The sequence below is a fragment of the Pseudoliparis swirei genome, chromosome 24, assembly GCF_029220125.1.
Source record: "Pseudoliparis swirei isolate HS2019 ecotype Mariana Trench chromosome 24, NWPU_hadal_v1, whole genome shotgun sequence".
Taxonomy (NCBI): domain Eukaryota; kingdom Metazoa; phylum Chordata; class Actinopteri; order Perciformes; family Liparidae; genus Pseudoliparis; species Pseudoliparis swirei.
In genome coordinates, this window is record NC_079411.1 from 15,789,186 (window position 1) to 15,813,076 (window position 23,891).

The 23,891-nt window shown below is 43.6% G+C and overlaps 2 protein-coding genes across 4 annotated transcripts in view; both read right to left on the reverse strand.

Moving 5' to 3' along the window:
- Nucleotides 1-738: 738 nt before the first annotated feature.
- wdr19 (WD repeat domain 19) lies at nt 739-13,291 on the reverse strand. 2 transcript variants are annotated; one of them, XM_056409891.1, is made up of 36 exons: nt 13,203-13,291; nt 12,457-12,548; nt 12,281-12,346; nt 12,048-12,173; nt 11,777-11,892; nt 11,543-11,658; nt 11,197-11,277; nt 10,901-11,013; nt 10,627-10,800; nt 10,472-10,542; nt 10,196-10,368; nt 9,083-9,203; nt 8,868-8,974; nt 8,595-8,711; nt 8,260-8,415; nt 7,696-7,843; nt 6,780-6,993; nt 6,349-6,481; nt 6,126-6,236; nt 5,188-5,297; nt 5,054-5,111; nt 4,517-4,663; nt 4,350-4,432; nt 4,168-4,251; nt 3,933-4,079; nt 3,711-3,835; nt 3,471-3,580; nt 3,318-3,386; nt 3,150-3,227; nt 2,822-2,918; nt 2,593-2,717; nt 2,402-2,483; nt 2,163-2,313; nt 1,654-1,777; nt 1,483-1,559; nt 739-1,038 (listed from the first exon to the last, which is right to left on the reverse strand). In XM_056409891.1, exons 1-36 carry the CDS (start codon nt 13,206-13,208, stop codon nt 924-926), a joined length of 4,023 nt encoding a protein of 1,340 aa, XP_056265866.1. In that variant the 5' UTR covers nt 13,209-13,291; the 3' UTR covers nt 739-923. The 2 variants fall into 2 exon arrangements, with proteins under 2 accessions (XP_056265866.1, XP_056265865.1); XM_056409890.1 differs by having other exon boundaries at nt 6,349-6,508.
- A 4,269-nt stretch (nt 13,292-17,560) lies between these two features.
- klhl5 (kelch-like family member 5) overlaps nt 17,561-23,891 on the reverse strand; it is a 30,487-nt gene continuing 24,156 nt past the window's right edge. For both annotated transcript variants that reach the window (XM_056409785.1, XM_056409786.1), the window contains exons 10-13: nt 23,398-23,472; nt 22,952-23,089; nt 22,352-22,523; nt 17,561-20,300 (exon numbers count right to left, since the gene is read on the reverse strand). In XM_056409785.1, the coding sequence (XP_056265760.1) occupies nt 20,244-20,300; nt 22,352-22,523; nt 22,952-23,089; nt 23,398-23,472 (442 nt within the window). In that variant the 3' untranslated portion in view covers nt 17,561-20,243. The remainder of the gene's footprint in view (nt 20,301-22,351; nt 22,524-22,951; nt 23,090-23,397; nt 23,473-23,891) is intronic.

Genomic DNA, 23,891 nt, shown 5'->3' on the forward strand with positions numbered 1-23,891 from the left:
GCATATCAAGGGGCTGGACCAGGTGAACCTGATTCAGCCCTAACTATAAGCTCTGTCAAAGAGGAAAGTCTTAAGTCTACTCTTAAATGAGGTGACTGTGTCTGCCTCCCGGACTGAAGGTGGAAGCTGGTTCCATAAAAGAGGAGCTTGATAACTAAAGGCTCTGGCTCCCATTCTACTTTTTAAGACTCTAGGAACTACAAGTAGTCCCGCATTTAGTGAGCGCAGCTCTCTAGTGGGGCAATATGGTACTACAAGCTCCTTAAGATATGATGGAGCATCACCAATCAAGGCTTTGTAGGTGAGGAGCAGGATTTTAAAAGTGATTCTTGATTTTACGGGGAGCCAGTGCAGAGCAGCTAGTGCAGGAGTGATGTGATCTCTTTTCTTGATTTTAGTGAGAATACGAGGTGCAGCATTCTGGATCAACTGGAGGGACCTAAGAGACTAGACATTTAACAAGTTAAATCTCCCACTCACTGTGTTGTCTGTTTGTTGGCAGAACAAAGGACCACGCTGTCCCAGCTGAGCACATGGCACTCCCAGTCCAACGATAAATACATTCAATAAACGGGTCCTCCGTCACACCTCATCTCACGCACTATCCGTGGTCTCAGGAACGACGGTTCATCGTTAACGGGTCAAACTGCTTTGTGAGATCGGAGTCATCTCTAGCCACTCTACTCATATTGGTGCTATTCCAAAAAACACGAGCTGAACAAATATGAAGAGACAATATTTCACCTCAAGTGTTCTTCTTGATGCTTTATTGTTAAATATGGCATATCAAATGTCTTTCAAACTAATATTCCCATCATACAAAACTAAAAGCTACATACAAGCCATCCAAATATTTATTTGACACATTAAAAAAAGTAGAAAAAGACATGTCATCTATATACAGGCCATTTGTCGGGTTTTCTTCATTGCTCCAGTTCATCGGTCTGCAGGTATTTGGAACAATCCGGAAGCTTCTTTATCTGTTTGCTACTCAGAGTCTCGGAGCACATCGGACACACCGTCTCCGTTTCCAGCAACCTGGACCCACCAACAGGTCAGAGTGGATTGGTGAATGAGAGGCGGAGGTTATGTGTACTTATTCGGCAGCGAGTACGATGCCGCTTCAATCTTCGTCTAACGCAAGAAATATTGAGCCGTTACTTTAAAGTCAAAGAAATCAATTCGAGAGTTATGGGATATTACGTCCCTGAACTCACAATGTATCTAATCTGGAATATTCTGCTTACTTGATTTAATCTCTAAGTCTGGACCGTTATAACGATACTATAATGTAATGGTCCTTCCTTCTTTCTTATATTCCTTGTTTAGATTGAGGAAAAGAAAACAGTGCCAGTACTGTGAATCAGCAAGCTGCGCCTGAATAATTTGATTTGAGAATTTATCAGCTGATCACTTTTCAAAAAAGCGTTCTAATTTAAGAGAAGTACCTTAAAAAAAAGAAGATGAAAATGGATCACTTACAGATCGAACTGAGAGTAGAGTGCAGGGAATTCACAATGAGGACACACGGACCAGTCGTCTTTCAGCATGTGACGACCCTGAGAGAATTAAGGAGGTCAAATGATTAAAAGTACAAGTGCGGGTGAAACTGTTTGGTTCGCCGTGCACATGAAGCCTGTGATCACGCGTTACCGTGGAAATGCAGTAGGGCAGGTTGTTCTTGCAGGAGATGCACAGCAGTTCGTTCTGTGGCAGCTGAACGCCACAGAAGGGACACGGACTCGTCTCCTCCTCCAGCTCCGACGTGTCCGGACGTCTGTTGTGAGCGAGGAGGAAGTAGGCAAGAGTTGGATAGATGAGATGAAACACTTTTCATTTATTTGTTATACTTGTGTCCAGATTGTTCTGTGACACGCGTCCAGAGGAGAGCGGTGACAGGAGGATCCAGGGGAAATGGCCACTGGACATTTTCTTTAAAATGTGGTGAATTCTAGTCATGATATTCAACTATTCAATTCTATAAAAAAATCTATAAAACTCAAAAGCATCCCATATGGACTGACGGAACAATAATTCCCTTGTGGCCAAGATCCACCTGTAGACGTTGCTCTGCACATTTATGTGAAGAAAAAAAGAAAGAAAGGGAGAGGGGGGGGGGGGGGGTCAGGAACGAGTGGGAGGAAATGGAAGCGGACCCTCACCGAACCATGGCCTCGATCTTCTTTCGGTACTTTGGGTCGATCTCGTTCCGGTACTCCGGTCTCATCAGCATGGCAGCAAAGCTGAAGGCGGAGTTCTTCAGTCCTGCGCGGTGGCACTCGATGACCGCGGACGTCAGAATAGGAACAACATCTGCACAAACACACGGAGCATGTGAGACTTCTGCAGCTGGATACGACTCAACTGGTAAGATGGAGAGAGAGATTCCCTGAGGACTCACGAGCGGGGAACTTGCTGATGTTGTTGCTGACGCGAATGAGCATGCGTGCCCCTTTGAGGTGGTCCCCCCTCTTCACATGGACCTAAACAAAATATAATGTAGTCAGAAACACAACACTTTATCAAGGAACAGTCAAATCTTAAGAAAATGTTCACACAAAAATGCCGACAGTGAATAAGGAGAGCAGCGACCTTGACCAGCAGGTAGGAGTGGAGGATCATTAGATTGGTGGCCATCTCAGTCGTGATTTTAATCTTCTGGGCCTTCAGCTCTGTGTACATGCTGAACAGCACGTCATGGGCGTTACGGTAGTTCCCTGAAGGGAAGAGCAGACGCAGGAAACGCAACACATGATTGACATACATGTGCGATGTCACCGGCACACGGAAAAAAAACCTGTTTGTGTGAGCATGTTTGTACCGGCACACTGCTCTTCTCTGGCGATGATGATGGCGGTGCGAGCCGCCTCCCTGTACTGCTGCAGGGCCATATACAGACGGAACAGGTACTTGGCATCCTGGGAGGAGGAGATAGCAACTGACAGGGTCACTCGGGGTCAGAGACACTCACTGGCTGTGATTCAGTCATTCAGTGTGCTTTATGTTCTGTGTGTAATATGTTACTGATTTAATGTGAGGTCACAGCTGATGGGACAATCAGAGACGTCCAAACACCATGTAATACTCGATAAATCACAACGAAGTATCATCCATTGGGACGAAGCCAAGAGAGAAGGGGGAGGGATTACCTTGGGCATCCCGTCGCTCTCTCCCATCAGGTAATCTATCAGCTGATTGGTCAGAGAACTGTCCTTGGCCTGACCCACCTGAGGTACACACGCATCCAAAACACTGGACTTAATGGTCACATCGTTTGGAATATGCACTGGGATGTCCGCGTGACACTCGGCTCTCACCGTCTCGATGGCCATCTCCACGGCCAGGTTGTCGTCAGTGTTGGGACACTTCAGGAAGTGCTTCAGGGCCTGAGGAGCAAAGACACAAATGAGTCCAGAGCAACAAGCCGTTAGAACATGTCAAATAGGAACAAAGTACAGGAGCATTCTCACTCTGCTGTACTGCCCACACTTCTGAAAGAACATTCCGGCCTGCAGGTGCTTCTTCTCTCCCTCGAAGTAGAGCGCGATGCTCTGGTAGTCCTCCTGCGTCGCCTCGGGACCTGATGAGCACACAGACCGCTTCATTGGCGCTCGAGAAGCGTTCGGTCAACGCTGCGACGGGTCAAAAGGTCGGGCCCGCTCAGACCGTTGGTTTCAAACTGGTAACTTGTCTACATCGTCCAGACTGACCGATGATGTCCGCATACACCTCCATCTGCCCGTGCTGCTGTGCCAGCTGGAACGCTTCGTCGTTGCACTGAGACAGCACCAGGAAGTGGATGGCGGAGCCGTAGTCGCTCAACCCCAAGAAGAACCTGAGGTCAAAGTACACGCAGCGGGTTTCACATCATTGTAAAGTGAATGTGTCTGGGCTGCTGCGTTTGTGTCCACCCGGGTTCTCGATTGTCCGACCTGGCCACCATCTTGGCGCCGTCGATGCTCTGCGTCTCCCTGACGATGCGAACGGCCTCCTCGGGGTTGTTCAGGTGCTCCAGCAGCACGCGGATCACGTTGTCCCAGTCCTTCGCACTCTCGTAGGCCTGTGCGGCGTCTTTGTACCTGGAGCAGACCGGCACACATGACATCGGCTCCCTCCACGATGACCTCATCAACGCCACAGTCACGGACATTCACACTGAGGACTTACTTGCCGTCCGCCTCCTTGGCTTTGGCGTACTGCAGGTGGATCTTCGGAGAGGAGACGTGCGGGAGCAGCTCGCCCACTTTCGCCCTGAGTACGGAGTGACGTGACATGAAGCGAAGCCGAATTGTTTACAGAAGGGGGGGGGGGGGGCGCAGGTGTGTCTGTGTGGGCGTTGTTTGTCTCACCAGTTCTTGCAGCGGATGTAGACGGATGCAGCCTTGTCATAATACTGTCCTTTTTCGTAGAGCTGAGCGGCTTCAGAGAATTGCTGGAAGACGTGAACACAAAAGACATTCAAAAACACGATCTGACGCTCGACACTGCTACGGAGAGCGGGGTGAGGCCTCTCTACCTTCATGCCCTCCAGGATGGCTCCACATTCCTTCTTGAGGACCCTGCTCGGGTGCTGGATGGCCTGAGCAGCTCCTCTCCGGATGTCGCCCATCCGGATGGACATCCTGGCCACGCCGGCTCTACACGCCTCGTCATGCTCCTGGAACTGCACAGCGACGGGGGGAATGGGGGATGGCGAGGGCAGTGAGTAGAAGTAAGTACATTTCATTCTGATCACCACTACTGACCACCTGCCTGCTAAGTGTTCTCTGTAAACACAGACAGTATTGACCAGTGGAGCAGACTGCAGTACATTTTTAGCGAGGACGCATCAGACACTAAAGGTGGACTGAACGTACCGCTGGTTATTAAAGAACACAATATATTTGTATTCCTCAAAGGAAGTGATAAACCAGCCGTGGTGGAAGTTCACGGGTTGACAGCTCGTGAGGTCTCATGTGGCAAGAATAGAGAAGATCTGAAGTGTCGAGAGAAACAAAGCTCCCAGGTTCATACTTCACTGCAGAAAAGCTGAGATAAAAAATGTTCCACTTACTTTATTATTGTGGGTCATGCCTTTTTCATAGTGTGCGAGAGCATTCACATAGTCGCCACTGCAAAGAGAGAGAGAGTTTTATGATAGTATAGGTCTACTGAATGGTGTCTCAGAGTGTGTGTGTTTGTACTTACATAAACTCCAGATGTGCAGCGTATTCTTTAGATATGAAGGGAATTTGGTCTTCTGCTAACCTCTTTGCTAACATAAGAGCGCTGTCCCATTGCAACAGGTCTCTCCTCATCTTAAACACACACACACACACGTACACAGCAAGTGCAGCTGTATTTAAGCATACATTAACAATCTTCTGCTTTGCATTTACTTATTCATCCATTCATTAACGACAACATCTAATACATACATTCTGTCACAATATCAGATTCCACCTTCACTAGCGATATTATCATAATATCTACAGAATAAAAAAATAAAAAAAATAACAACAAATAAAATAATAATAATAATAATAATAATTCAGACTTCGATAGCGCTTTTCTAAGTACCCAAAGACGCTTTACAGGGAACAAGAGACAAACAGAACAACACAAAAGAAAGCAGACAAAATGAACAAACAGGAACAGTAATATAAAGAAAGGAAAACAAACTGGGGAAGCTGTATGAGTCGTAAGGGATTAGCAGGTGAAAGCAAGTAAAAATAAAACATCTATCTGTCAAATCTTTATTTTTGGTTTGTGTGTGTGATTACACTAAACACAAGTGTATCGAGGTGGAGAAGGACTCTGCTACCATAACATATACAATTATTAAAGAGGAGCTGGATTATTTCCACAATATTAACCCTTGTATTATTATCTGATTTATTCATAATTGTTTTAAGACATCCTATATAGACTAGAATTTTTTTTATGGACTCAATCTCAGTGTATCAAATGCAAAAAGAAGTTTACATAAATGTATTTCGTGATTTATATATAAATGACTCTCTACCAAAACTTATTTCAATGGACACAAAAACAGTCATCAGAAACCAGTCGATACATGTAAACAAATTGAATTAAAAATATCTGCATTCATATACAAACTGTTGAACCTGCGTTTGTGTTTTTACCTCCAGGGCAGCGATTGCGCAGCCTGAGGACAGATACAGGTCCTGGGCCAGGTTGTAGTCCCCCAGAAACATGGCCAAATGTCCTGCCCGTAAATTCATGTCCTCGATACCCTGCACAGAACAAGACAGAGAGGGGGGGAGGGGAGGTAGGAGATAGTCACAGTGAGACGATTGTTACCACGAGGGTGTGATATGTGAGCCATGGATTGTGTGTGACTCGCACCTGGATGCCTTGCAGGGACAGGACCATGCCCACGTTGCTGCTCATGCGGTAGACCTGGATGGCCAGTTCCACCTCCATGTGGACCAGACAGGCTTTGCCCACCTCTGCCCAGTCTGTGCTACTACCTGCAGACCTGCACAGACCACATGCTTCATGGAACCTGGAATACACACACACACACACGGATATTTTGTCAACTCTTGAAAATATGCTTTCGTATAAAAGGGAAAGCCAAGTCAATGTGTTGTGTGAGAGGAATGGTGGATGAAAGAAAAATAAGTTTTTTTTAAAAACATTGCTAATCCTATTTCATTGCATCTTGCTAAATATGTCCAGAAGAAACCAATTCTAGACTTTAGATTTTTGCATATTTCCCAGATGTGGATATCTAAGATCTCTTTGTTGGTCATCAGGACATCAGCACGGCTGACCTCTTCAGCATCAGCGCCTGGGAGAGCTGCTTGCCGAGCTCCGGCTGAGGACCCGCCGGTGTGCCGCTGGCGTTGTTGAGGAAGGAGTGTGTGCTCAGAGCCACTTCACTGGTCTTGCCGCTCGCCGTCTGACATGTCAGCTCCCCGTTGTGCAAGAGCAAAGGCTTCTGGGAAAAGAGGAGTGCTGTGCTCCCCACCAACACCACCCGGGGGCCTAGGCAGCGTGAATAAAAGACAGGTAGAAGAAAGGGTGTTGGAGCTATTTAATTTGACATTTGTATTTAGGTTTTATTGTAAAGAAATATTGATTGTGTATTGCTTATTTAGGTTATATTTTGATATGTTAGTTGTTTCTTATGATAGTTGTAGTTTAGTTTAATATATTTAGTTTTAGGTTCACTGATTGGGTAACACTGGGCACCTGTGGTTATATGTAGAGGTGGATAGGCACAGGACCAGCATGCACCAGGGTGGCCAATGGTTTTTTACCACAGCACAGAGAGGAAATGTCAACATTTTGTTTGTTCTTTTCTTGTTGGTTTAAGAAATAAATTCTCAGAATACTAACAGGCGGAAATGGACAGTACTTTCTTTTGCATGCGTCAACACCAAAACCCACGGTGCATCAGTGGCAGTTTGATTTATGTTTTTGTTTGATTTCGGACGGCAAATGGCCACTACAAAGGGAAAGCTTGAAACAATGGCCCTGCTGTCTCTTGCCAACATCTACAACACAGGGTAACCATAACAGGAGTTTCTCAAGGGAGCTATAACCCAGATTCTTTTTGGCATTCTGCTGCATTAGATGATATTATCTATTTGATTTACTTATTCATATGTATGCTCTTGCATTCAAGTCTCTCAGAATAGGACAGTGAGGTGTGTGTGTGTGTGTCATGACATGGCATCGTCATACCATATATGGTGGTTTTGTGCAGGGTGTAAGTATAGACTTTGTCGTCATCATAAGCTACAAACACTCCCCGGTCAGCATGCCAGTTGTCCCACAGCACCCCTGTGATGGTGGGAGAGAAGTTGGGGAGCTCAAAGCAGGAGTCCGTTGCCTGGATAGGACACACACACACAGACACACACAGACACACAGACACACACAGACACACACACACACACACAGATAAAAGCTCTAATCAAAATCTGTCATTATAATCATAATATGTCTACCTTCTAAAGCACCTTGTAATCTTTGGTACATAAACATATAAATAATTGATAAATAATTGATATTGATCATTATCTTTTTTCTTTCTTTTCAGTACCCCCTGACCTCCATAAAATATGAACGCATATTGTCTTACCATGATATCGATGGATATTTGATAACCTAGTTTCAACGGAGTGCCAGAACCTCTGAGTGCACTGCACGTGCGTTTGTGTGTGTGCAGGTGTGTGTGTTTGTGTGTCTATGTCTGTGTCTGCGCGTGCCGATCCGAATGCAAGTCGAGTGTCCACATGTACTGACGTTCGTAGGGGAGAGCAGGAAGCCGCTATTCTTGTCGTCGATGAAAACTAGCCGTGTGCCATTCAGGTCTGGCAACACTTTCCTCACACCGACCGAGTGGCTGAAGCTGCTCACAGTCTCCCAGTCCTCCACCAAGACGCACACCACGTCACCCGACTGAGCAGCAGAGACATGGTGACGTCCATTGGAAAGAGAGGCGAGGAGGAAGGGAGGGGAAGAAGAAGATGAAAAAAAGATGAGCAGCTTCATTTCTTGTGGAGCAGCTTCATTCAGCGAACTAGTGTTCTGTCAGCTGCTTTGTAGCGGACTGACTGAGGTGACGTGCTGAGCCTTACATCGGTGCCGTAGAAGAGGAAGTCAGCGGTGAGAGCGTGGCAAAGGATCCGACCTTTTCTCTCATCGTCTGGAAACAACTTCATCTGCTTCTTCTCATCCTGGTCTTTGCCTTCGATCTACACACACACACACACACACACACACACATACACACACACAGAGACACACACAGCGTGTGTTTAACTTCAGTGGGTTAATACTTAAAAACAACAGTAAATAATGAAGCCCGCTCAATATTTGATAAAAAAAAGAGAAACAAAATGCAGACTCACCATGTGCAGCTGCACTTTCCCCTCAAACAGCGCTGCTGCGTAGTCCGAGTTCAGGCACATGCTGGCTATCGTCCCCAAATACTCTATGTCTTTCAGCTTATTAAAACCTGAGCGACACATAAAGCGATTACTTTACATGATCAAGCAAATAATAACGGACAAAATGAGTTGTGGTTTTCATGGTTAACGCATCACACACACACACACACACACACCGGGTTCTTGGTCCACCAGGGCGTAGAACCAGGCTCTGTTGTTCATTCCCACAGCCACGTGAAACGGCCCCATCGCAATGAAAGTAGGCTCCACTTCCACTTGTATGGCTACGGGACTCTCCTGGAAAACACGGTCATCAAGGGAGGACTTGAGGGTGTTTTTTACACAGTGCATGTGAATGACAGTGACGTCCCGTTGCCAATCCTTAGACTGATGCCTGGCGGTACAGACACGCAAGCTTGTGTTTACTTGATGGAGAGACGGCAGAGGGGTTACAGCGGAGAGTAATTGATCCTGAGGGAGTCGCCACAGACCCCCACATACACATATAACTCATACCCCCACATGGTGTATGTCGGTGGCTGTGAACATACACTGTGTGCATTAAGTGCAAGATAGAAAAAGATATACTTCATTGTCCCCAAGAGGCACGTTTTGCTTGGGCAACAGTGCTGCACACAACTGCAACCGCCTTAAAAAATACATAAGACACAGTTTTACACCTATTACCACGTAGGAATTTTTTAAACGGTAGAGAATCGTACACGTCACAGAGACAGAGTACATCCCACAAAACTACAACGGTTCCTCCTTATTGTGACCGCCACAAACATATGTTGACCCGTGGATGCTTGACCATTTACGAGCTCTGTAAGTGTGCATTGATAGTTGAAACTACAGTGTGCATTCTAGTTTATATTATATCACAAATTCTATTCTTAAATTATTTAATATTTTTAGGCCTTTATATATGTATATTAAAGGTTTTTTTGAATATGTTTGCCTATGAAGCACAGCTTAGGAGTAGAAATTTATTTTTGGGGTATTTACTGAATTCCAAGATACACAGGCTTCCCATTTCTACAATCACTGATTTTATGGCCTTGAATTTTCAAACACAAAACAATTTTCTCAATCTGTCAACGAAATTGTTACATCATTGGTAAAGAATTGTGCAGCCTCGGTGGAGGAAGGCTCCTTACAAATAAGTTTGTGTTGTGTTGCTGTATACATTTAATCCATCTCTAAGAAAATCTAGTGTGAGGACTTCTGTGTGTGTGTGTGTGTGTGTGTGAGTGTGTGTGTGTGTGTGTATGTATGCGTGGCCTCACCCCCTCCACCTGGTTGGACACGGTGACCTCCAGCAGGGAGGTGAGGTAGGCCAGCCGGGTGCCAAAGCTGCCACCCAGGATGGGCAGCTTGGTCAGGAACACATGGAGCGTCCCTTTCTGTGTGGAGACGGCCAACAGCTGTCCGTCTTCCGTCCAGTTAAGCTGGTCCAGACCTGGAGGAGCAGAAGGAGAGGCAGAAGAGAGGAGAAATGGGAAGTGAGTGGTGTGTTCAAGGCAGCCCTTTTATAATGAGCTGAAACTGCGGAACTGTCTCACCTTTGGTCTCATCGTCCAGCTGCACTACATTGATGATATCGTTAAGCTCGGACAGCTCGTGGATCTTTATGCTGCAGCAAGAAACACAGGGCTTTAGTTCTCTTTCACAAAAATAGGACTAACTGTGCCCTTTCTTTTCAAAAACCTTTGTGTACCTGTTGTCCCCGCAGGAGGCGGCCTTGTTTATTGCTGACGAGATGGCCACACTGTTGAGCCTGTCTCTGTGGTTGTGAACCTGAAAGAGCTCGTGCCCGATCTCCCTGATGTGCGTGGAAATAACCACCAAGTACCCATTGGAGAAGCCGATCAGTATGTACCCATCCCCGTACCTTCAAGAGACACACAGGAAGAGAAGGGACCTGAGGACAGATATCTCGCTGCCATGATTCGGTGCTGGCGTCTCGTCAAACGTGTGATCGTGTGCGGTACCAGCGATAGGACATGATGTGTCCATAGTGGCGCTGGAAGGTCAACTCTGTCCGGTTTTCAGGGTCGTTGATGTTATAGAGCATCAGGATCTTGTTGTCCACAAACAAACTCACCTGAAGGGTTAATACATGCTGGTCGGTAAACGTATGCCATGAAGTCAAGTTCAAACATTTTCATCATTCATATCATCTTTAAATCTGAGTAGATATTTGGAACAGTTCTTTACAATGAAAGTACTAAGAAGTAAACATGTGACACTTCACAACTCACGACAATAAAAAAAACCACAAACTTACAGTGTTCTCTCCCTGCCCGGACCTTTCATTGGTCTTCATCACTGAAAAGTTCATCTCAGCAGGCTCGCCACGAAGAGTTGTCTGGAATAAGAACAAAAAGATAAACAACATCCTTTTTTGTCTCTCTTCTTCCTCTGCCTCCACCAAGTGATAAAATGCTCTTCTATCATTTTTCCAAAAATACATCAGCTTAAATTTGTTTACCTTTTACGTCTCTATCATAGTAGTGGTTGCTGCTTGTAATATGAGTAACCTAGAAACCTGAGCATACGTGGGTGCTGTACTTATATTAATCCGCCGGGATGACACCAAATGGTCCTGATCTGACGTCTTCACGCGTACCTACCTGTCTGATGGTGTCCCCCTCGTGATTACTGATGCTCAGCGTGTTGTCATCGCTTCCCAGAGCTAGAAGATTCTGAGCACTCCAACACCCACAAGTGATCTTCTTTGTGTGTTTACCTGCGTGGTGTGTGAGAGTGAGAAAGAGAGAGAGAGAGAGACCATCAATGACAGAAGTGACTTAAAACTTACAGAACCAGAAGCAAAAGTCTTTGCAGTGGTGTTGTGTTTATATTACCCAGGACAGGGATCTTGCGTGAGGTCTGCTGATTGTATATCAACAGATTTCCTTTGACTGTCCCAACTGCTAACAACGGGCCTGTCTTTGACCACAAGATGAAAGACATCTGATCTCTGTTGAAACAAACTCAGGGTATTAGGAGGGATTAACGATATTTTCATTATGGCCTGGAATTATGAATGCGCTAAAACTGGCAGCAGATTTCCAGAGATTTGTGGTAAGATCACAAATCTTCCCTTTTTAGAAATGCGATGAATGCTCGTCATACCTCATGCCGCTTTCTATCTGGGATGTTTTATTGACGCTGGCATCCCAGAGGTAAATGGAGCTGGATTTTGCCGCTATGACTGCCAAAATATCCCCATTTTTATCCCAGTCCATCCCAACACAGTGCCTAAGGGGAGTGTGAGAAAGAAGAGAAAGTGAGAAGGGAACTTTCTGTAAAATACTCTCGAGCAGACAGAAATTGGATGGTGCCGAAAATGTCGTTCTCACACGTACCCTGGAAGGCTAAGTTCAGACCACTTGTGTCCATGTCGATCAAATATTTTCACTGAGTTGTCCTGTCTGTATGATGAGATATAGCATGCACATTTTTAGGTAGTGTGCTTAGGTACATGTTGTGTGAAGAGTAGTTGATTATTACACAGTTCTCTTTTTTTAAAATGTATATTCACCCTGCAACAGCGATATAATTCCCAAGGGATTTCTGCCACTTATACAGCAGGTTGGAACCTGCCCAGGCTTTGTCAGCGAGGATGAAAACACTCTGTGGAAACAAAGATTCACTTTTAATTATATTTTATTTTGGGGGGAAAAGACAGCAATACTTTTAGATTAAATTAGCGATCATCGTTCCCCATAGATACTTAGGAACATGTTTCCACTCATCCTAACCAAGAGGTTACTTCATGTCAAAGTGAATTTGACAGTTTTGAGGAGGCTAACTCAGCAGGTGACAGCAGCTTATTTTACCCTTAATGACAATGACACCTCTTCCAAAACTATATTTCATCTGCCACAGGGGTGTAGTAAAATGTATTTAGCGTTAAATGTTCTTCAGAAACGCTACAATGTAGGGTTACGTTAAGCTGGTTCACATGTTACACGGCCAGTTGTGTGAATTATGGAAATAATGTAATTATTAACAAGTTACCCTTAACTCACAAACGCAAATCGTCATGGGCTTTAATAACGCTCTAGCTAACAACAGAGCTGATTCAGCTGGCTTAATAGCTAACGAAGCCCATCACGGTAACGGGACACTAGCTTGTTTGCAGGAGTTGCTCAGCTAACGCTACTGTTAGCAGGCACCGACGTTCGCTCGGTTAACGTGAACGTCAGCTAACTAGCTGAGGCTCAACACTGAGCCCTTTAAACCGGAGGTGACGCTGGCATTTTGAATGAATTTGCTGCGACCAACCTTCATCTTGATGGCGGTTTAATCATTTCTACTTTATGTCGACATTTATAGTTCGAAAACGTCTTCGACACAACTCTCGTGTGTCTCTCACAGAGCTTCACCCTGAAGCGTCTGCAGAAGCTACGGCGATGTCATAGCAACAGACATCAGCCAATGAGGTGCCTTAATATTTGGTCTCATGACCTTAAAGGGACAGTTAACCCATAAACAAAATACAAATTAGACCTTTCCCTTTCCTCTTACTGTCGAACTATTTGTCAATCTAGATTATTTTTGGTGTGAGTTGCCTAGTTTTGGAAATATCAGCCCTTTTAAAAACATGTACCTGGTAAATCATATACTTGTCAAATGTTCCATGTGAGAAAAAAAAAACATTCAAAAAAATCTGTTTATATTATGTCAAGTGAAAAGGGCTTCCTATTATATATTCTTGAACAAAGGATCCCTTCACAGTAAACAGAGACATTGTCAGAACATAGCAGAGATTTTACATTTACAAGGACGATTTAGGAGGTTTTCTTTTCATCTAAAATAGAAGCACTGAACAGATTGTGAAGCAGAAACAAAATGTGAAGATTTAAAGTCTCTCTGCCTTCATCCCCTCTTCATAGACGATATCAAACAACCTCATATAAAGTGAGTCCTAGGGTATTATACTGTGTACATAATCTCTACGTGTGACCAGCTGTGTTTGCTGTGGAGATGTAGGCCTACTATATATTACAGTGCATTGTCTCGGAGCACCTGACAGTAAACAACTTCAATAAATAGAGAGACCAGATCGTTAATAACAACACAGACATTTATTTTATGTTTTTTATTGTCCTATATGGCAAGTAATAGAACTGATATCTTCTTTTTTTAAAGCAACTTCCCGTGCAGCAAAATAGGATTAATAATAAGAAAAATAATATATATAGATATATAAGTTATTCCACTGAATATATGATCCCATCTGGTGCATTGGTGCAAATGTAGCTTGTACAGATCCGGCATGCTGCAAATCTGTGGAATCTCTAAGGGGCTGTTTCTCATGGACAATGGTGAAAGTGTTTAGGAAACTAAGCTTCTTTGTTACTTTAAATCCATATCATACTGCTTTTTCATCTACAGTCTACAGTCAGCAGATGTTGCCGGTTTGAGTCTTTGTTTGGTGGCTGTAGGAGACAGGATTTACTGAAGTGAACCATCTTTAAACTTATGTGCAATGTCAATCAAAGCACGTCTGGTCGTCTTTCTTGTGCCACTTAAAAGCAATCGGCTTTCAGATCCATGGTTCCTGCTTCATAGTCTCACATTAACATAGTTATCTCTATCTTCACTCATTGTTCCCTGGTAACAGACAAAGCTATTAGAAACAAGTTTAATTCTGTATAAGTGTTGAAAGATAAACGGACTCATAATGCGGCTGTGTGAATTTGGTGATCCGGGTCGACTCGTAGATTCAATTCAATTTAATTCAGTTTATTTTGTATAGCCCAAAATCACAAATTACAAATTTGCCTCAGAAGGCTTTACAATCTGTACACACACTGACGACATCCCTGTCCCACAGTAGATCACATGAAGTTAAATGCTTAATGTGAACTGTGTCATGTTGCAAATACAGAAATGTTTTATTACTGTAGTTTCTTTTTGTTCAATCTTCTTGTAAAAGCTATACTAATATATCATCATGTTTCTATTAGTTTCCCACAGTTTTAAGGTGACATACACCAACAACGAACAATAAATAAAGTGCTGTGTGTTATAATTGCTTAAACTATTGTAGCAATATGTTCAGTAATTATAATTAGCCACACATTCTGCTACAACATTAAAGAGATGCTACACATAAATACATAAAAAAATATATAATTGATGCTAATACTTTTATATCTTAACTGAAGTAAATGTTTGAATGTAAGATTTGAGTAGATCTTCCCCCACTGCTGAACATACATGTTCCATAGGAAATAAGACACAACGTACGCCACAGTAACATCACTCAGTGGGGAACGAGCTCCCCACTGACATCAGGACAGCAGAAAGTCTCTACATCTTCCGTCGGAGACTGAAAACACACCTTTTCACTATTATCTGGATTAAAAACACAGATTAGGCAATTAGAGCACTCTTTTAGCACTTACTTATTTTTATTTATATTTTGAAATGTTGAAATGTTGTTCTTTGTGTTCTTGTTGTGTGTTGTTTTTGTACTCTACTTGTACTTATATGCACTTGTGGATAAGTCGCTGGAAAGCGTAAATGTAATGTAATGTAATGTAATCACAGCCGTTTTACTGTCGCTAAATCTTGTGGTCCTTATACTATGAGCCTCCACAAAAGATCCAGTAGACGGCAATCTTGCTCTATTTTTAGGACTTCATAATTCCACTGTCACAATGTTCCTCACATCTGCTCAGTCCAATCTATTCCGCCCTGTTGTTCTGATATCAATAAGTGTTGCTCTGTGACAGAGGATACACCATCTTCTCCAACTCGATACTCAACAGGCTCACTGCACCATCCTTCTGCTCATCGGAAATCCATCGAGGTCGGCTCCTCCTTCTCTTGTGCTTTTTCATTATTGATAAGAGGCAGAGGAAAACACTGGTGACACAGCACCTTCTGTACTTTCCCATGTGTTGATGGAAGGGTGACAGCGTAGCAGAAACCTGGGAGCTGGAATGAAATGCCAGCTGTGTGACACATATATTCCTCGCTGTGCATGCCGAAGCAGAGAGCACCCTGCTGACTCAGATCTCATTAAGATGCACTGGAGGGAGCAGCTCTATGATTTCCAAGCAAAAAGGTCAAATTAGAGCAGGAGATGAAAGAAAAGAAAAATGAAAAATTAATGTTTTGAAATTATTTTGCCAGTTAGACAATAAAACCCAAGTGAGTAGAGCGACTCTACAGTACTTTCTTTGAATTTAAGTGTTATACAATCCAACAACAGGGAAATTAAAGTTAAAAAAACAAACACTTTCTTAATTAGATTATTAAGAAATGTAAATAATACACAACTAAATATCTTATCAGTATACACAAGACACAATTAAAGACAAAATTAGGTCTACATTCTGTAAATTATGGCAGTAGTGAAGAACATAACAACTCCTGCAATATTCTGACATGGGCTAGTACATTCCCATTGGACTGCTGGATATCCTTGTGGGACAATCTCATTTTGTAGAATACATTGAATCAGCAGACTCTAAGTCTAAATGTTCATGCTACATCACTAATTAAACAAGAATGTGCCACAAATGTATTTTGGTGAACTTTGCAAAGTTCTGTGCTGTACCTGCATCTTTGTTGCACAAACAAGATATGTCAGGCATTTGTTGAGGAACACATCACTTTAAACTATTCTTTACTAATTTATGGAGAAAACATGATGGGGTGCCTTCTAGACTCGAGTGCCCTACCAGTGGAGAAAACTATCCGTGGAGAAAACACTGGTGTGTCACTGCATCCAGCTGGTGCTCTTATATTTTCTACCCTTGCTGCTCAGTCTGCCACTGGTACCACATGTGTCATCTGTTTTGTTGTTGTTGTTCCAGCCCTTCATTGAAGCAATATGTTTATTCTGAAGGGGCATATTGAAACAGAAGATAACGTTTTGCATGCTTGTAGCATTCACTCAAATGAAAATATTATTCTTATTCATCCATATATTAACAATTAAGCTGCATATAGATGCAGGTGTGTGGGAACAGCACTGCCAGATGTGCAGCTGCATGTCTGAACTGTTTGCCGGTTAATTCAGACAGCGGCACTTTCGGTCTCCTTCTCGTCCCCGTCAGGCATAATGGACTCAGGTGCTCTTAAGGCAGCAAGACAAGGACACTAGCGTCATTTCTCAGCTCCACCGGGAGCCGTTTGTCAAAGCTGGTTACGACTAAAAGCTTCCTCTGCAATAAATAACAGAGTGAATCAGTCGGCTACTGGCTACTGTCCCGGGGTTTAAGTATCTGTAAATTGTGAGCATTCCTCTTCGTCATAACACTCATCTCCTTCTGCGAAGGTTTCAACCTGCTGTCACGGCTCTGGCTGCGGCTTTAAAGATAGAGCACCCACACTTAAGAGTAATAATGATTCTTATCAACATATAGCCAATTAAGAGTAGAACAAGCCCACAGAAACCTCTTAACTGCAAAGGCCACCGCAAGTGCTGCTCTGATGGAGATGTGGTTGGAGGTAAAGAGCCACATGTAAGCATACGACTTAACGTCATGAGGGCATTTCCATGGCTTTTTGTGATGAATGGAAACTGCAAAAACATCAGCACCATAACCATGATTTAGTTGTTACTGTAGAACTATTGTACATCAGTATTTTACAAAGGGGAAAGAAACTAACAGAAACCAGCGTTAAATAGAATAGAATATACACTTTTATTAATCCCCAAGGGGAAATTAGTTCTCTGCATTTAACCCATCCTTAGTTATTAAGGAGCAGTGGGCTGCGGTGAAGCGCCCGGGAAGCAACTGGGGGTTCAGTGCCTTGCTCAAGGACACTTCGACTTGCAACTAATGGGGAGAGCGGGGATCGAACCCACAACCCTGCGGTTGCAAGACGGCCCTCTTACCCCCCCTCACTAAAGCCGCCCCTCACAAAGTCAAATCACATCTTGACTTTAATGTATAAAAGACCAATAACAGCATTTTACAGCAGCATATATATCATACATACATAATTTATATAGTAAAAGAGGAGAAGCATTATATTCTGATACAAAAAGAGGAGATGAGCAGGTCTACCAATTCACACCAGCCATCATTTTATTAAACCCCTTCATCTCAAGTCATGGTACAAAAAGAAATGCACAATAACATGTGGTCGATTTAGTGGGTACTGTATAATATACAGCATAATACAATAAGACTACATACAGATATATTTATTTATGTACATAATATACACAAAATATATGGTTTGAGTTGGAATGTCCGTCTTTGTTTTTAACCTCTGACTGAAATCAAACTCTCTGACTACCTTTACATCGTGGAGGTGACACACTTCTCCTGCTCCCATCTAAAGAGAATTACTCTTCTAAATAAACAGCGGCTGGTTTGAAGGCCGAAGAAAATAGAATAATGCAGCAGTGCATTAAGCTTAAATCAACATCAGTTCAGCTGCGGGGAATCGCTCACCCAGCACCGGCTCTGCTTTATAGATGTCATGCCGGTAGATCTGGGAGACTTTTCAATCCTCGCTGGCTCCTGGGGCAATTGGCTTTCAGCTGTATGGTTAAGTGTGTGTGTGTGGTGTGTGTGTGTGATATGACCGTTTGTGTGTTTGTGAAGTGCATCCTGGGGCTACATTAGCTCTAGATCTGTCAGTTCAGACAGGGTGCCTGCTTTGCCTGTCACTGTCACACACACAGACACACACGAGAGGGAAATACACAATTAAGTATACGACATAAAATGATTGTGGTGTGTGTTCGTATTGAACCTGCAGTCCGCCTGTTTGTATGTCTCGACATGTAAGTTTACACAAACACGGCAACACATGAGGTTGTTTCACAGGATACATTTTCATAATATCATCTCGTACTTTGTCTGCAGCGGCGTCAAATCTAATAACACTTTGAACTTAACATCAAACAAAAACGTTGGCACCGGATGAATCAACCATAGTAAATTCATGATCTCATTATATGGTCTGTTGTTCATTTTGTCTGGGTATCCAATTCTGCTCTAAAACGTGCATGTGTTTGTGTCAGTGTGTGTGTGACTGTAAGTATTGTGCGTGTGTATTTGTGTGTGGTGATAAAATGGGAAAATAGGGACGAAAAGAAGACAGCAGGGAATTGAAAATAAGGAGAGAAGATTCTCATTTGAGTTAAAAAAAATACTCCCTGCAATCTCTGAACACATATGTACACACGCAGACACAAAGACAGACACACACACACACACACACACACACACACACACACACACACACACACACACACACACAGAGAGAGAAAGAGACCCACATGAGTAGGACAGGAATGCTTCACGGACCCTGTGTAAAACCAAGCCTGTAATAGCTGGCCCTGTGTGCTGTGAGACATTTAAAACCATGATTAGATTATTCTTACTCCTTAAAAAAACCTAGTTATTGCTTAATGGGTCACAATTATCTGAATCATTAAGCAGAATGTGAAAGTTAAAAAAAGAAGAAAAAAAACAGGCAAAAGAAAAAAGTTGGATAATTTGCGATTGCAGCTTGTATAAAAAGCACCAATAACTTTAGATATGAGCTGATGCAACATAGGAGACATACACAGACATAATAGATAAAAGCGCGATGATATGTTTGTGACTGAGAAGAATAAACAGCACCACAGTTTCTCACTGCGTGGCTGTTCATAAGGTTGTGCTGATTGTGTCAAAAGTATTTCTTTCATCCTTCAGTGAGGAGGGGAAAGAGAGCAACTCGCCAACCGCGGCATGAAATAATCGGGGATATATGAAAATAGCATCAATACACGCCAACAGGCATTGTTAGGAGAGCCGGGAGTGTCAAATGATGAGGCGCCTCAACAGCAATGACAATCTCACGATGTCCCGCTCACCCTTACTGTCAGCAGAAGTAGAAGCTGAAAGCAACCATGTAAGAGTGTGTGTGTGTGTGTGTGTGTGTGTCCCACCTTGTCTACAGGAACAAAAATAGGCAAGATTAAAAAATAAATTTAAAAAAGGAATCTGCGAGACAGGTGTTCCTTCACGCTCGGATAAACACTGCAGGTTCCTCTTAATCATGGGTGGCGGTTCACTTCTGTGGCAGAAGTTATCAGGATGCTCAAATACGAAGACTTCATTGGAAACCTGACGCGCGATGTTCCCCCCAAACCTAACCGTAAACGTCGAAATGAACGAGAGGCCGCCGTGAGGGAGACTTTGACTTTGCCGAAGTGGTAAGCCTGTTCATGTTCATGTCCCGCACCACCTGGGCGTCGGCCACAGGCAGACGGGGTTCTCGGTGGGACTTCAGCGACCACATCGGACGATCCGAGCCGCATGTCATGTGGATTGGGACTTTGGTTTTGGGGGTGGGGGTTTACAGTCTGACAGCCACCACACATGCTCCTGCCCTGCCCAGACACAGAGGTGCTACCTGGAGAGAAAGAAAAAGAAGAAACATCCTCTGACCGAGCTGTAATCGTAATCAAGTATCGCAACGACTCATTCTTGTCTAATAAGGCGGGAAAACAAGTGCAAAACCCCTCAAAACCGAGAGCAGACGACAGCCCTGCACAGAATCACAGTCTCTGCTGATGAGATCTATGAATCAGGGTGGTCCTATGAAATCATTTGCATGTTTTCAGTTGAGTTCAAAGATTGCATGTCCCTGTTTTGGGGTTGAAAAAAACATCCCTTCCATTACAGCGTCTTTTGTAAGCCTAGTGGACGCGGTCAATACTTCACATCCACCAGCCTTGTAAACTAACATTTATGACAACACGGATGAGAAGACCTTTAAGAGGCAATATCTTATAATAACGATGGCTCAAATGACCTTATGTCATGTTTAAGAGGTCACTCGCAGTGATGAACAGAGAATTACCACCTGACCTCCTTCAGGTTTATAGCAAGCATAAGAATTTACTTTACAACTCCACCGATTCAGTTCACTCTCACAGCAGGCAGCTGTTTTCAGTGAAGAAGCTGCAAAACCCCCCACTGTGCAGACAGACAGTTAGCAACCAGCTGGTAAACAGTGGAGCATTTAGTAGGACTCGGTATTTCGGTATAAATAGGCAACTGTTTACTAAGTAGTTCACCATATCTAAATAAAAGGTCAGTGTCGTGTCTGCAGCCCAAGGGCCCTACACAAATGTGTTATTGCGGGTTTATAGTAAAGTCCTCGGATAAAATGTAAATCTGAGCATCTGATTTTCCGGGGCCACTCAGGGTAGGAAATCTACATATTTTTTCGGTGTCATTTTTATGCTCCCACAGTCCACTGACTGAAATCCGGGGGCATTTAAAAAGAAATTGGGGGCACTTTTTGAAAGTTGTGAAACAACATTTAACCTTTGTTCAAAATAATAAATATACTTATTTAAGCTTACAGTATATGTGCAATTGTCATTCAAATGGAAATAATAAGACTATTAGGCAGTAGTCTAATAGATTCTGGACCGGGTCATATATGCTACGATGTTTTTGACAAGTTCATTAAATGATCAGAATTTTTTAGGAAATTATGGGGGCATTTTTTGCCCCTCTCCTAATGATATCAGGGGCAACATTATATTTCTTAAGGGCAGTTTTGCCCTTTGCCCTCGTGTATTTCCGACGCTGGGGCCACTGCCTAACCTTTCTGCTGGTAAAGATCACATACAACTCCGATAGGCATCTTCGGCTCTGACCTCATCACACAAAGCTCTGTGTCTCTTTCTGTCACTGCTTCTACACCGCTAGTCAGAGCTGTATGTCAGTCACCTCATTTAAAATGAAACAACACACAAACTACTTTCTTCCGTATTGGAAGTAAAACCGATTGACAGATGTATGCTGAAGCAAGCAGAGGGATGTACAACCCACCCGCCTCAGCTTCTGACAATGAACAGAGGGCACATTTAACGGCCTCCACGCGTCTCCTCTCATCGCGGTCTGTCCGTCTGTGTCAGTCTGAACATTTTCTGTACTCTGTATCTGCCCATCTACACCCCTCTTGTTCTCAGCATGCGTGCACGTCTCCAAAATAGCAGATTCCCAGCGACTTTGTTTCGAAATCCTCCGCGGCTATGTAGGAGATGAGGAATACGTTGAAGTGTTATAGACTTGAGCTGAATGAGACACTCGCTCCCTCTACTCTCCTCCTCCCCCCTACTGCTGCGGCGGCAAGGACAATATTAGCATGAGGAAAACATGCCTTTACATAACAGAGAACAACTGCCAAGACCCACGAGTGAGGACCCAGAGGAAGGTCAAAGTGTGACTGTGGGTGTTGATTTAACAGCTTTACTGGTGTCCATCAGCGTGTTTTAATTGTTTTTACAGAACGGCATTTAAGATCTCTATTTAATTACGAGCAAGTGGACGCATATAAATCTCCTACTACATGAGAATAGAGCCTATTGGACAGACTCTTTCCTTCTAAACTTATAAACACGGATATGTGTGTGTGCGTGTTGCATTTGTCTGCGTTTGGTTGTGTACCTGTGTCCACTCGTTTGTCTGAGGGTCGTAGGCTTCTACAGTATTGAGATACACCTGCCCGTCATAGCCGCCCACGGCGTAGAGACGGTCGCCAAGGAGACAAACACCAACTGCATCTCTGCTGATGCTCATTGGGGCGACTGCCGTCCACACATCTGTCTGAGGGTCATACCTGTGTAGAGAAGACACACACACACACACACACACACACACACACACACACACACTCATTGAAAAAACTCTGTTGTTTGTGGACCACTACATTTTGCAGATGTTAGTGAGCGTATTTTTGTCAGGTTTGGGTGACCTAATTACCGAAGCTAATCATGTCCTGACTCCAGCTCGATACCTCACATACTGACAGCGTGATAAGAGATCTTCTCATATATATATATAACTCTAGAATATAACTCTATTTGATCGGGAACATTTCTCATTGAACTATTCTTTAAAAACACATATTTTTCTAGAAACAAAAACTCATAATTTTAAATATACTATTATATAAGCAATCAAATCATATATATAGTCACTCTGCAGAGCAACCAATTGTTGTGACACACACACAGTAGAGAGAGAGAGAGAGAGAGAAAGACTAACCTCTCCACACAGTCACTTAGCCGAGATGCGAGGGATGAGGCCGGAGCATCATGACCTCCGATGGCGTACAAGAAGCCATGCCATGTGGCCACACCCACACCTCCACGCCTTTTAGCCATGGGAGCACAACCGCTCCACCTGTCGGCGGAGAGTGTAAACGTGAGGAATTTCTTTTTTCACTAACAGAGGAAAACCTATCAATTGTGACCAAATCAAACTTTCCAAAACATTCTCCGTTTAAAAAAAAGAAAAGATTATTTGCAGGGGAACTTGTGAATGTTTTTCTTAAAAAGAAGTTGTTTGAATCTTGTCTATACTAACATCCCGGGAGGGTTAGCTGCCTCCTTTGATCTGTCGGTAAATAAACGTAGAAGCACCACAGCAGTCAGAAAATAAAGCAGAAGACGGCATTTAATTCCCCTCAAATGAAGTCCCTTGGCTCTGACCTGTTGGTGTGGGGGTCGAAACACTCCACGGAGCGCAGGCAGGAGGAGCCGTCACGACCTCCTACTGCATACAGCCTGAGGAAGACAGAAGATGGCGATGACCCTCTGACACACACACACACACACACACACACACACAAAACAACTGCCACACACAGACGGTGCAAGGGTGTATTTATGTGTGTGCGGTTTTACAGGATTTCTGGGACAAAAGGAGGTGAGCAAAACCAATCAGCCAGAACTCTTGGGGGGCATCCCAGCTCCCGAGCAGTCACTCAGTGTTTGTATGTGTGTGTGTGTGTGTGTGTGCACATCCATGGATAGGGAAATTGGGAGGCGAAGAATGAGGTGCATCAAAACCAATCAAGCGAGTAATGAGCTCCATCAGGCAAAGAGCCCAGAGAATACATGCATGTACTCACGCTGGGCATGCCTCGCACAAATCAGTTGTTTCTGTAATAATTAGCATCTAGAGCAGTGGTTCTTAACCTTAT

What these genes read in the sequence shown, in the direction of transcription:
- wdr19 (XM_056409890.1), bottom strand. An exon ending in GCCAAGGAGGCGGACGGCAA is followed by an intron (nt 4,080 to 4,167) that starts GTAAGTCCTCAG and finishes GGTCTGCTCCAG; the next exon opens with GTACAAAGACGCCGCACAGG. An exon ending in CTCTACTCTCAGTTCGATCT is followed by an intron (nt 1,039 to 1,482) that starts GTAAGTGATCCA and finishes TGGTGGGTCCAG; the next exon opens with GTTGCTGGAAACGGAGACGG.